Source organism: Cicer arietinum, chromosome 4, assembly GCF_000331145.2.
Source record: "Cicer arietinum cultivar CDC Frontier isolate Library 1 chromosome 4, Cicar.CDCFrontier_v2.0, whole genome shotgun sequence".
Taxonomy (NCBI): domain Eukaryota; kingdom Viridiplantae; phylum Streptophyta; class Magnoliopsida; order Fabales; family Fabaceae; genus Cicer; species Cicer arietinum.
In genome coordinates, this window is record NC_021163.2 from 19,387,820 (window position 1) to 19,401,030 (window position 13,211).

The 13,211-nt window shown below is 27.5% G+C and overlaps 1 protein-coding gene across 1 annotated transcript; it reads right to left on the minus strand.

The window, feature by feature from the left end:
- Positions 1-745: 745 nt before the first annotated feature.
- On the minus strand, positions 746-5,561 carry LOC101512636 (probable serine/threonine-protein kinase PBL7). Its single transcript, XM_004497391.4, has 5 exons — positions 5,299-5,561; positions 2,990-3,180; positions 2,321-2,510; positions 1,830-2,221; positions 746-1,405 (listed from the first exon to the last, which is right to left on the minus strand). Exons 1-5 carry the CDS (start codon positions 5,405-5,407, stop codon positions 1,139-1,141), a joined length of 1,149 nt encoding a protein of 382 aa, XP_004497448.1. The 5' UTR covers positions 5,408-5,561; the 3' UTR covers positions 746-1,138.
- Between the last annotated feature and the right edge of the window lie 7,650 nt (positions 5,562-13,211).

The following is a 13,211-nucleotide window of genomic DNA, read 5'->3' on the forward strand; positions in this document are numbered from 1 at the left end:
TATTCTACTAAACTAAAATCCGATGTAAGGAATTGTTAGATGTGTTGATAGATCAATTAGGTGTAGAAAATATATTTTTTGCATCTGAAACCATCGTTCCAATGATTTTTTTTGCTAAGTATAGTTGAAAAAATAGCCATTATAATAATAAAGCTGGTGCTAACAGTTTCTGCTAGGTAAAAAGATGTTCAGCTGCTACGATGTATCCATCTTGTTACGTGTCTGCACATTGTTTTACTGGATGAAATTATTATTCTATATCCATGTTCTTGTCATGTCTCCTTGCAAGAGTTTGTGCTTCATATGTTCGATCTAGATTCAGTAAGCGTTGAAATTTAAGAAAATCTAAAATGCATTTGTTTAGAGGATTAAAAATGTTTCCTTTTATTTGAGTACAACTGCTCCGTACCTGCTATCCCTCTGAAAACTATGTTAGTTCTCCGTAATTTAATTTGATAAAAGTTAGATAAAAATTTCCTTATAGGATTAGTATGATAGCACTGGTGTGACAACCAATTTTATGATAGGATGAAATATGATCACATACTATTTTGACTAGTTTTTATCTTATATGATATAGAAAACTGATGTTACATTTAAATATTTGAAAGATCAAACTGAAAGTTTACTTAACAAATTATTACTGCTGCAATAGATGTGCTAAAGTGAGCGCAAGCAATTTGAAGCTTATTACTACTCTTCATTAATGGAACCATTCGGACGCAGTGATACTTGCAATCCACGATAAAAAGAAAAATACAAGTTACATAAAATATCCATACACAACCAGATAAACTTCCAAAGAAGATGAAAGGAAGTGTCACAACACAGCATACTCTCGTGTAACAGAAAAAGCTATATTTCCATAGAGCTTCATAACTACATAGCAACCAGGACAAAGAAATCCCACTAACTTAAGCTTGAACAGAAATTTATGGAAAAGTGAGGAAATACTATCTTATCTCCAAATGAAAATCGGGTCAACTCTGTGCACCATAAGAAACAAAAATTTTGCAAGATATTTAACAACTATGCTATGAACTAAGTGAATAACACCATAACACAAATAGTATTAAACATCTATAAGCCTATATATCTTGGAGTGTATAGTAAGTGATATGAAACTTGCACCACACTATCAAATACCCCTCCTGGTTCTAGGAGGAGTACCAGGACCGAGGCGAGAGTTTTGTACTGTCTGTGTATTGGGCGCATATCTTTGTGAAGCAAGGTAACTCAAAGCTGTCACAACATCAGCTATAACTGGACGCATATTTGCCTGCTCCTGAACGCACATTGCTGCAACGGCAAGGGCCTGGTATATCCCTCTTGAAGGATACTGACCTTGGAGCATTGGATCAGCCATTTGTGTGAATTTTCTTCGATCTTTAAACAAGGGTCTAGCCTGCAATTAAACGAATAATCTGTCTCAAACTTACTACTCAAATTTTAACATCAAAACTTGATATACAAAAGTTCGTCGGAGTTTATAGGATACGTAAAACTTTGACCTCTAGCTTCATTGCTAAAACATCTCAATAAAAGGAATTTCTTTCTATAAACAGAATTTATCATTCAGGGAAGAAAAAAAAGAGGAAGATCATAAAACCTCCAAAAATAACTATAGAAAAATTTGTACATCTTTCATTATGTACCTTGTTTTGTTACTTTTATAAGAGGAGACCAAAAACTATAAAATATTTTAATTTTAATGAAAATGGTGATTTCTTACCATGTTTTCCAGCTCAGTTATTTACCTCCCATTATTTAATCACACTGACTACTATTGAAATTTGCAATAAGATGAAATAACAGCACAAGTGTCTTACCCATGCAACAAGATTCTGTTCAGCCGCACATTTTGAATTGTCAATCGCTTTCCTTCCAGTAATTATTTCCAGCAAAACTACACCAAAGCTATAAACATCTGATTTCAGAGTCAGTTGACCTGTCATTGCATACTCTGGAGCACAATATCCATAGGTTCCCATAACCCTTGTTGATACATGGGTGTTTTCCCCCACAGGGCCAACTTTAGCCAAACCAAAATCAGACAACTTAGGATGATACCCTTCACCAAGCAAAATGTTCGAGCACTTTAAATCTCGGTATATGACAGGAGGGTTAGCTTTGTCGTGTAGATATTCCAACCCTTTTGCTGCCCCCGCAGCTATTTTCATTCTCGTGTTCCAGTCGAGTCGTTTCTTGCTGGGAGAAATATCTGCAGATCAAACATATATTACCAATATCAACAGAAGATAATACGAAAATTAGAGAAGAGAAAAGATAATGTAACAAGCAAAATTGATATACAAAATACCATGTAAGTGGTCTTCCAATGATCCTAATGGCATATATTCATAAACTAGAAGCCTTTGATCTCCATCAGCACAATAACCAATCAGGTTGACAAGGTTAGAGTGGTGAAGAAGACTTAACATCAACACTTCAACAAGGAATTCTCTATTCCCTTGTAGCCCATTTCGGTCAAGTTGCTTAATTGCAACAGTCTACATTCAACATTAGAAAAGATTAAATCTGTTGTCTACTCAAAATGCACAAGTTTAAAGTTCGGTTCCATGCTGGCAAAACTCATAAGCTATTACACTGGTCGTCATAACTAAGCAATATGGATAAGGAAGAAATGTTGAATAACGAGGAAATACCTAAAATGGTCACTGGCTTTTGACACTTGAATCGAGGTATTCCAAAATGGTCCTTGACATTACGTAACATTGTCATAATGCCATGGTTAAGTCTGTTAGACATTGTCGGAAGAACTAATTGATCAACATCATATAATGTCAGGGACTATTTGAGATATCTTCAAAGTGAGGGACTAGATTGATTCATCATTAACAAAAAAGGACCATTTTGGGTATTTACTCGACGAATAACATAGAAAAAGGAAGTATAACTTCATTTCCCTGCAACTTTCTCCTATTCATCATTAACAAAAAAAAAATTTAATAATGAGAAACATATTCACCTGATTAATAGTTTCCAAATGCCCTTTGTATACTCTGCCAAAGCCTCCCTCGCCCAAAAGACATTCTGCTCTAAAATTTCTAGTAGCAGTTGCTAACTCACGGAAAGGGAATGTTTGTGCAGCAATGTGATCAGAGTCTCCATTTTTAGAGGAACTTCTGGAATTCATAGATGAATTCTTCTTCAATTTCCCTGCACTCACATCCACAAAATAAGGATTTAAATGGGGTGAAACATATATCATAGCAGGTTTAGATTTCACATCTAAAACCAATGCATGTTACTTCAGTGTCCTGAAATAAGAAATTACTATGTGGCATGCTGTAGTTTAAAATTAACAGAACGAATCACAAACTGATTTCGCCTCATATAATGCATTGTTTCAAAATTGCCATTGATGGTACAATTTAAACCTTCATATGTAAAAAAACTGAAAAGAGAACAGCTCAAGTAAAAAGTATTAAGAAAACTGATATGACAATTTCAAGGAAGTTAATTGTCATAACAGTCTCACATTGTCTGCTTTTGAGTTTTGTAATTCATTTGAAATTATTTTGTTACTAGGTTAGATTATTAGTTACCATAAATTGAGTCTTATTTTAAGAAAGGAATTATTTGATTAATTTGTCAGAAAATGTTCCCCTTTCATTCAAGTTACTATTAGAGTTCCTACTTAGGAAACTCAGCATCTGCACCTCAACCCTAGACTGCCTTCATTGCAGCCATCGAACAGCAGACAGCCTTCATTGCAACCACCATGTATGACATTGCAACCCCCTGCCTTCTGCCTAGTGTTGTCAATAGCAGATCACGGAAAATAGCGTTTGTTCAGATTCTGCTATGCTACAGCAATATAGTCGCTATTTGACAACACCTGTGCCAAATGCATATCACAAAACAATGGCAGTTTATTCAAATTCTGCTACGCTATAGCGCTACAGTGCCACCATAGCCGCTATTTGACAACACTGTGTTGCCTCCTTTCCAACTGGCAATCCTATAGACCACCATCTGGCTTGGTCTACAATCTAGTCATAACACTTCCCTTCCTGCAGTGTGTGGCAGAGCATTTGGCAAGCCATTCAACTTTTCTCACCGAGTTCTCCAAAAACCCATCCAATCACATACTATGTTTCAACTCATTCAACCCAGTTCCTTTCACCATTATGCCTGGCATTAAAATAGAAACCAGCTGTTACTCTAACACCAACCAACCTACCCCAAGTGGGAGAACATTTATATGAAAAATCTACTCAAATATTATTTCCCGAACCAGACCCCCTGAAGATTCACAGAAGCAATGATGTCCTTGGATACAAAAGTAAAGGTGATCATAATTCATATATACATTAGCCTGTTTCTAAAGCACTCATAAGATGGTAATCTTGTCACACTACTTGTATATGCTGATGACATTTTTATGTCAGGTGATGACCTAAGGATGAGATACAACTGCGAAGAGAAAGTTATTGGATAACCTCATAGTTAAATTTGAAATTCCTAGAAGCCACTCTGTGACAACAAATCGGCAATTAGCATTCTCAAAAACAGTTGCAGTGTGATAAGACAAAACACACTAAGATAGAAAGGTACTTCATTAAGAAGAAATTGGGCAATCAATTGATTAACATAATACACGTTCCTTTAGGAACTTACATGCGAGCTACGAATGATGGATATTCATTTACCAACTTGAGAAGAAGTGTCATAATTCATAAATATTCTTTTACTAGGATAGACTATAGTTATGGTCAATTGAGCCAAACTCTAGGAAATAAATTATTTAAAGTAATCATATAGTCTAGCATATAGATAGTAATGTTATTTACAACTTTTTATCAATTAATTTTTCAAAAATAGTATTCCCTTCTCATTCAAGTTTAATTAACTTAGGCTATTGTATGCTGTGACATAGAGATTTACTTGAATCAAAGCTAGTAACACACCCAATGTAAGGATAAAATACAACTAAATTAAAAGGCACAAAATCTACAAATTGAAAAAAACTAACAAGTTCTTGAAATCCAACACATAATACTGGCATAAAATACCTCTCTTAAGATTATCCTGTAATCAAAATGCCAACTATCTTTATCTATGAAGTTCACTCATCCAATTACATTTTTCAAAGCATATGATATACATATAAATAAAAACATGAGACAAATTAGATCATGTTATTCAACTTCAAAAACCTTGAAATCCAGAATAAGCACAATCATCACAAAGAAGGGTTTCACTATCACAAACCATAGATGACTATTTTTTTCTCCAAATCTCAACCATAAAAAGAACAACATCAGAACCTACCTGGGTTAGCTTTGATCGAATCACGCATGTCCTGCACTTCCTCCAATTTCTTCTTTATCTTCTTCTTAGTGTTACTGTTGGAACCTCCAGAACATGGAATCCAACCCATTTGGTTTTTCTCTTCCTTTTGAAACAAATAACCAAATGGGTATCTGAATATTGAAAAAAAATCACCGATCACTCAAAATTCATATGAAAAGGAGTCACGTTTTTCTTTTTCAATCTCACTTCATATCACGTCTTTCTGTGACTGTGTCACTTTGAATTAGTCTAAGGTCGTTTATTTATTTGTTAATAGTAATAATTTTGATTTCATAGTGATTTTAAAGACATAAAATTCGTCATTGGTTTCTTTATTGTCGGAAAAACACTACAGCATCATTGGTTTTTGGTGTAGTTGCGCTTCACTGGATCCAGACAGAAACAAAGTCCAAAGTAAATATACGATGTCGTTTTGATGTAAATAAAATAATTGCATTTTGGACATATGTCTTGTGACTCACTCGCTCCTATCAATTCTCCACATTAGGACTATGTGACCTTAAATAATTGCTACTCAACACCACTCCCATGACCTTTTACTGTTACTTGTGATAAATTGAACCACAAGTTTGTGAAAATTTATTTTAAAGTATTATGTTTTATTTTATATTTATGATAATCAAAAATATATAAACTATTAATAAAAATAATTTGGTAAAGTATTCTTTCTTTTATTAATAGTAATTTTTTTATGTGTGAACAAATATATCACTTATTGTGTGCAAGAAGTATGTTGTTCTAGGTTTTGAAATATGTAAATTTTTTCCCTTTTAAGTAAGGTTTGAAAATTGAAATACAAATTAAGAAAAATATAATTACAACAACAATTAATTCTTGTTTTATCAAGTTGAGTCAACCACGTAGACTAAACGATGTTCGAATACAGAAATATATAATTAATATCAAATATTTATTAAAAAGTTTGAATAGTTTCTTGATATGTTTATTTATTTATCATTTTTCATATTAATTAAGAATTCAAAAGATAATAACATTGACCAAAATGTATATTAATAATGTTTAAGGGAATAACAAAAAATAATTAATGTTTGATTGATTTAGTAAAATGACAATGAAAATGATCTCTTTATTTTACATTTTCACTCGATTACAAATGTTAGATTATTAGAGATGTTAGATTTTTATCATAATTATCTCTAAAGTCTTATTCATGAATAGTTATTGTTATTGTAAAAAACTAACAATATTAATTAATTAGTAACATTGATAATTGAAAAATACTCTAAAATAAAACAGTATGCTAAAAAAATTAACATTGCCTTGAAAAACACCATTGGATCTACAATTTTTTGGTAAAAAACATCATATGTGTTTGAATAATTGTTTGTAAATGTACTTTTAAAAAATCTCAATTTGCAAATATATTTTTACTTAAAAATTAGTTTTCTCTAATATAATTAAGTTTTGATATTTTTCTATAAATTCATTTTATAAAATAAAATTTGTTTGGATTATATAATCAAATGTACTTTTAAATGTTTATGTATTAAAAAAAGTATATATTTATTAAAGATATATATGGAATTGTAATTTAGAGTAGAATATAAATAGAAATAAATCACGTAGAACGACTCAAGAGTATGATTACTAAATCAACTGTTTTAGGTATAAGAAAATTAAAATTTTACTTAAAAAAAAGGCCTCCAAAGATATTTTACACTTAAAAAAAAAAGCCTCATATTCTCATATTTTTAAATTTAAAAATAATAAAATTTTATCTAAAATTAATTAGAAATAATAAATAAATTAATTGACTTAATTAGCAATAAAAAAAGAAATATCACATAAAATCATTTATATTAATTTAATAAATTATTTTTATTCTAAAATGTCTAAAAATATAATTTTAAAATAAAAATTATTAATTTTACTCAAAAATAGTATTATAGACTTTAAAAGACTTCGTAATAAAAATCGCTTTAAGCTTTCTTATGTCTTGGGCGGCCCTAAAATCATGCAAAACAACAAATGAAAAATGCAAAAAAACGGTTATGAATGATATTTTGCTTAAACGTACTTTTAAAGTAAAATTAAGTTTGCAAAGTAATTTTAATATAACTCAAATAAAAAGTTAAAACACGTTTGTCTTTTAAAAATATATTTAGGCCGAAAAATTGAAAACCAAATATACTCACCTTGTGTAGAAAATATTATACGACAATGTAAATATATATTTAATCGCAAAAATAATTATTATATTAATTTTTTAAAATACTTTAAAAGTATTTTAAAAATATCTATATGACAAACTATAATTAAATGATTATGTAAAACTTTGTATACTATCAAATTAAAATTTAAAGACTTTTATATTATTATTTTATTATTTTATTATTTCATGTTCATTAACTAAAAAAATAAAAGATAAAAATATTCTCTTATCCCTAAACGTGTTCTGAGGTAAAATAAACTTCAATAAAGTGTGTCCATGTATTTATGGATTAGAATGTAACGCGCAATTGTTGTAAAGTTTTGCCCACCCTAAGATTACAGTTCAACTTCTAGGAACAATTGAAGTAGTAACAGCTGTGAATCTTTAACACATTGCAATAATTATTAAGAGGAGGGTCTCACAAGTCCAACTCAAATTTTGTCCTCTTCTAATCAATAAAAGTAGATTTTGGATTCTAAGAGGTTCTTATCATGGTGTTTTACTTTTCAGTTGAACGTAGGCAAAACTATTGAAGAAAAAGCCTAGATGATGATTTTTGTTGTATGTAATAGAAACACGTGTAGTAGTTATGTTAAACGAACACTATTGAAAACAAGATGGAGGTGTGGAAAATCAATTAATGACATGGACGAATGCAAAAAAAAATAATTAGTTTGTTGAACTTAATGTATAAAGTAAATGAGTCGAATTTGAGTCGAAGAATAAACTCGTTAAATAAATATATTGAATTTTAGTTATATTTTAGTTTGACTTGTTTGGTTCATGAACAAGTCTAATGTATTGCATTTATAGTTTAAATTAACTATTTTCGATAATTATATTTTGAGTTATAAATATTGTTTTGAGATAAAATTTGTGTCATTTAAAAGTTAGAAACATGTATGTAATTCTTATTTATATCATGAAGGTAAATAAAATTGTCTTTAAGTATTATATTATTATTTAATTATGTTTAACACTTAAAAATATCTAAAAGAACTCTCTCCTACTTCAATATTGAAGTCTCACATTGAAAATATATTCTTTTACACTCTCATCTTCTATTATAAAAGAAGTGCACCACTAACACATGATACAATCAATAGTAATAATAAAATTATTCCAAGTAAATTGATCTTTGAGCTTAGTTTAAATTAGGCTTAATTGCAATTTTGGTCATTCTATTTTCACCAATTCATGGACTTGGTCCATTTATTTTAAAAGTCGACAGTTTTGGTCTATCTTCTCATGTTTTTGAACTAAAAAAATGACGTTTTAAATGATGTGGCATACGATTTCATGATATAGAACCATGTAGACGCATTAATTATTAATGTCATTAATTCAACTACAAAAAGGAATCATTTATGAAGATGATTGTGAAGTTTTTATATGGTTTTTATTGTAATTTCAAGATGTTAATAAATCTAGGTCTAAATAGCATATGCAGTCCATTAACTTAATTTCAGCTAACATTTTAGTCTTTTATCTTTTTTTTTTTTCCCGATTTGGTCATTTATTTTAATTTTAAGTGACAATTTGATCTTTTATGTTTAATGTCAACAATGTTATCTTTTTTTTTTTTCCCGATTTGGTCATTTATTTTAATTTTAAGTGACAATTTGATCTTTTATGTTTAATGTCAACAATGTTATCTTTTTTTTTTTTTACAAAAATTCATCAAATTTTTCAAACAAAACCCATAAAATTAATTATCTTCAATATAATGTAAATTTCATCAAATGCATAACTCAAGTATTCAAATAAATTCATATTTTCATCTCCAACAACATCAAATTTATCAAATAAAGAATGAAAATATGAGTTTATTTAAATATGTATGTTATGAATTTGATGAAATTTGCATTATATTGAATATGATAATTAATTTTATGGGTTTTGTTTGAAAATTTTGATGAATTTTTGTAAAAACAAAAGGATAACATTGTTGACATTTTAAAACATAAAAAATCAAATTGTCACTTAAAATTTAAATAAATGACTAAATTGAAAAGAAAAAAAAAAAGATAAATGACTAACTAAAATTAAGTTAGGGACTGCACGTACTGTTTAGCCTATATAATATTAGATGTTAAATAGTAATAATAATATTAAATTGTGTGTTAAAGCAAATTGGACGTGGAATAATAAAGAGTATGAAAGAGAATGGATGAAAGCATATATTTTATATGTGGCACATGAGATTTTTGTTGAAGTGACAATAATTGAATGAAATGGACAATATTAGCTTATGTGTCACAATAGTATTTAAAAGTCTATTTTAATATAGGCACAACTGTTCATGCGGTCCCTTAACTTAATTTCAGATAACACTTTATTCCTTAATCTTTTTTTTTTTTTCTTTCTGATTTGGTCATTTATTTAATTTTATTACAAAAATTCAAAAATATAAAGAATGAAAGTATGAGTTTATTTGAATATTTGAGTTATAAATTTGATGAAATTTACATTATATGGAAGATGATAACTAATTTTATGAGTTTTGTTTGAAAATTATGATGAATTTTTGTAAAAAAAATGATAACATTGTTAACATTTTAAAATATCAAAGATCAAATTGTTTACTTAAAATTAAATAAATGACCAAATCGGAAGAAAAAAAAAAGATAAAGAATTGAAGAGTTATTTGAAATTAAGTTAAAGGACCACATGAACAATTATGTCTTTAATATATTATTAGAATATTATCCGCGTTTTGCACGGGATTTAAATTTTTTTGAGTTCGATATATATAATTTATTAATGTATTAATTTTGTAAATAGGTAAGGTTATAAGAAGAATACATGAGATTGAAGAAATTGTAGAGTTTGTAATTAAATAAGTATTTTTACTCCTAAAATAATATGATAAAAATAATATTTTGGAAAAGTTTAATCATAAAAACTTAACAATTTTTTTAGAGATGAAAAAATTATTATTAATCAAAGTAGAACTAATCACCATTTTACAACTATTTCGGATTTATAATATAAAAAATCTTACCATTTAATTGATATCTCATAGACATAAAATATTAATTGTGATTTAAGTGAAAATTTATATAAATTGAAAATCACATACTCTATTTTTATATTAAAATATATAAGTTATCTGAGTAAAAAAAGTATATAAATTAAGTAGAAATTATTAAAATTGTAGCATTTTTCTGCCACATTTTAAAATATTTCAAAAATGCTCATGGTAAATACATGTATGGATAACTATTAAGAGAAAAAGACACTAAAATCACTTATTAGATTCACTAATTGTTATTTGTGCATTACATATATGATAAATGTATGTGTCAATGCAGTAATAATAATAAAAATGTACAAAAATTGTATATTAATTATTTTAATATATAAATAAGCATTTCAAATTAATTGAACTTTTTATCAATTATATTGCTAATTTTTATTAAAAAAAATATGTTTCAATATTATTTATTTATTTTTGTTTAAAAGGTTGTATGTTTCTAATTGATTATTGTGTTTTAAGTTATGATGATTATGTTTTTATATACTTTGCAGTCATTTAAGATGATTTTTTGTAATTATTTAAATATAATTAAAATGTTGTGATTTATTTATTTGTAATGAAATAACAATACTAATTTAATATGAAATAAATTTTGTTAAGAGTTATGCTTTTTACTGTTAGTTTTAATCATAGAAGTTATGAAATTAAATTGTGATGATTGTGTTTTTATTATATATTTTGTGTTCATTTAAGATGGTTGTTATATTTTAATTATTAAAATATAATTAAAATATTGTGATGTATTTAAATGTAATGAATTATTAATAATAACTTAATATGAAATTAAATTTGTAATATTAGATAAGTTTTTTATGGTTAGTTTTTTAATCATAGAGATTATACAAAGTTATGGTATAAAATATAGAGAATGATTATTCTTTAGAGATAATGTTAGTTTTTTTGGTTTAGTTTTTTTCACCAAATTCATCTTATTAAAAATGTGGCATGAATAAATTGTATTTTATTAATTGTTTGTCTTTTCTTCTTCTTTGTGGTATTAAGATGGTTGTTACATTTTAATAATTAAAATGTAATTAAAATATTATGATGTATTTAAATGCAATGAATTACCAATAGTAACTTAATTTGAAAATAAGTTTGTAATAATAGATATATTTTTTATTGTTAATTTTTTAATCGTCGAAATGCATGAGTTAGTGTTTATGGTCGAGTGGCTACCAAAATAAATTTGATATGCTATTTGACATTGTAATCTCTTGGCTAAAATGAACCGTATTACTTGATTGTATTCAATTATCTATTATATATAGTTGAACTAAAAATCTAAAAAAATAAAGGAATTGAAAATGACATTTTGTGATTTAAGAATTCAAAAATGTTGAACGAACTTTTAGTTAAAGAAAAATAAATGATTTGTATCCAAAAAAAAGTATGTTGCCAATATTAAAATAGAGCTGAAACACATAGATAAAAAAAGGAAAAATAGAAGATGAGTAGAATTAAATGGAGAAAGAAAATAACCTAAAGATAAGTTTTGACCTAGTTTATGAAGTCAGTCAAAAGGTTACATAATGTTACATTTATCATTGATATTTGGGATGAGAATTGAGAAACCATATTAGATTAGAATTACATAGATAAAAAAGGAGGAAAAATAGAAGATGGATAAAATTTAAGTGGAGAAAGAAAATGATATAATTTGATTGAGGAAGTCACCAAGAGGTTACACAATCTCACATTTCTCATTGATACTTGGGTGATAATTGAGAAGCCATGAAGGATTTAATGTTGTGTAAACGACAAATTTTGTATCTAAATTGTGCTATCCACCATTATTTAAGAATGAATTGAAAGGATGATTCTTGAGATAACATAAAATAAGATGTATTTGGTTACCAACTAATCTGAATATACAAAGTTAGAAATGAAGGAGCACTGAAAGTTGATTGAAGTGAGAAAATAATAAAATCATTTTCATGAGGAGCTTTGATAGTAAAATTATTTTCATGAAGAGTTTTAATAGTAAAACTATATGTTTTTAAATTTTTAATAATTCTATGTTAGTGTGCTTTATAACTCAATAATTTGAGGTGATGTTGCCAATTGATAGAAAGCATTGAAAATTTGAAGAGTATATTTTGTTCATCTAATCAATAATGTATTACGCGTTCAAATCCGAAAACCTCATAAGTCTAGATTTAGAGATTAAGTGTATATTTTACCTTTATTGTTAAACTTTTTATTTATAAAGTTAATTGTAGACCTTTTACATTTGTAAGATATTTCAAATGTTTCCAAATAATTGATTTTTCTTTACCAAAAAATTTCCTTAAAAATATATACTTTTAATTTTAATTTTTGAGTAAACCAATTTAGTTTCAGAGTGCGACTTATGTATCAAGACTTAAGTATGAATTAAGACTTTTAGGATATCAATAAGATTTCAATTTGAGATTTTTTTTCAGACAAATGTTAATAATTTATTAGATATCTTTGCATATGAACGATTTGTTGAAACAAAGTAACTCATCCTATGTTAATTGACCCTTACAAGTGATTGGAATATGTGTGGTACGTTAGGACAAGTGTTGATAAGGTTAGACACATCACTCAAATTCTCTATTTCAAATATTTGACCAATTAGTCAAATAAGGGAATAAAAGCGCAAAGTAATAGCAACATGTGCGAATAAGAAGA

Excerpts from the sequence above, each read along its gene's own strand:
- LOC101512636 (XM_004497391.4), bottom strand. The coding sequence starts at position 5,407 with ATGGGTTGGATTCCATGTTCTGGAGGTTCCAACAGTAACACTAAGAAG. Across the intron at positions 2,511-2,989 it reads ATTTGGAAACTATTAATCAG|ACTGTTGCAATTAAGCAACT; the intron begins GTGAATATGTTT and ends TGTTGAATGTAG. Across the intron at positions 1,406-1,829 it reads AACAGAATCTTGTTGCATGG|GCTAGACCCTTGTTTAAAGA; the intron begins GTAAGACACTTG and ends GTTTAATTGCAG.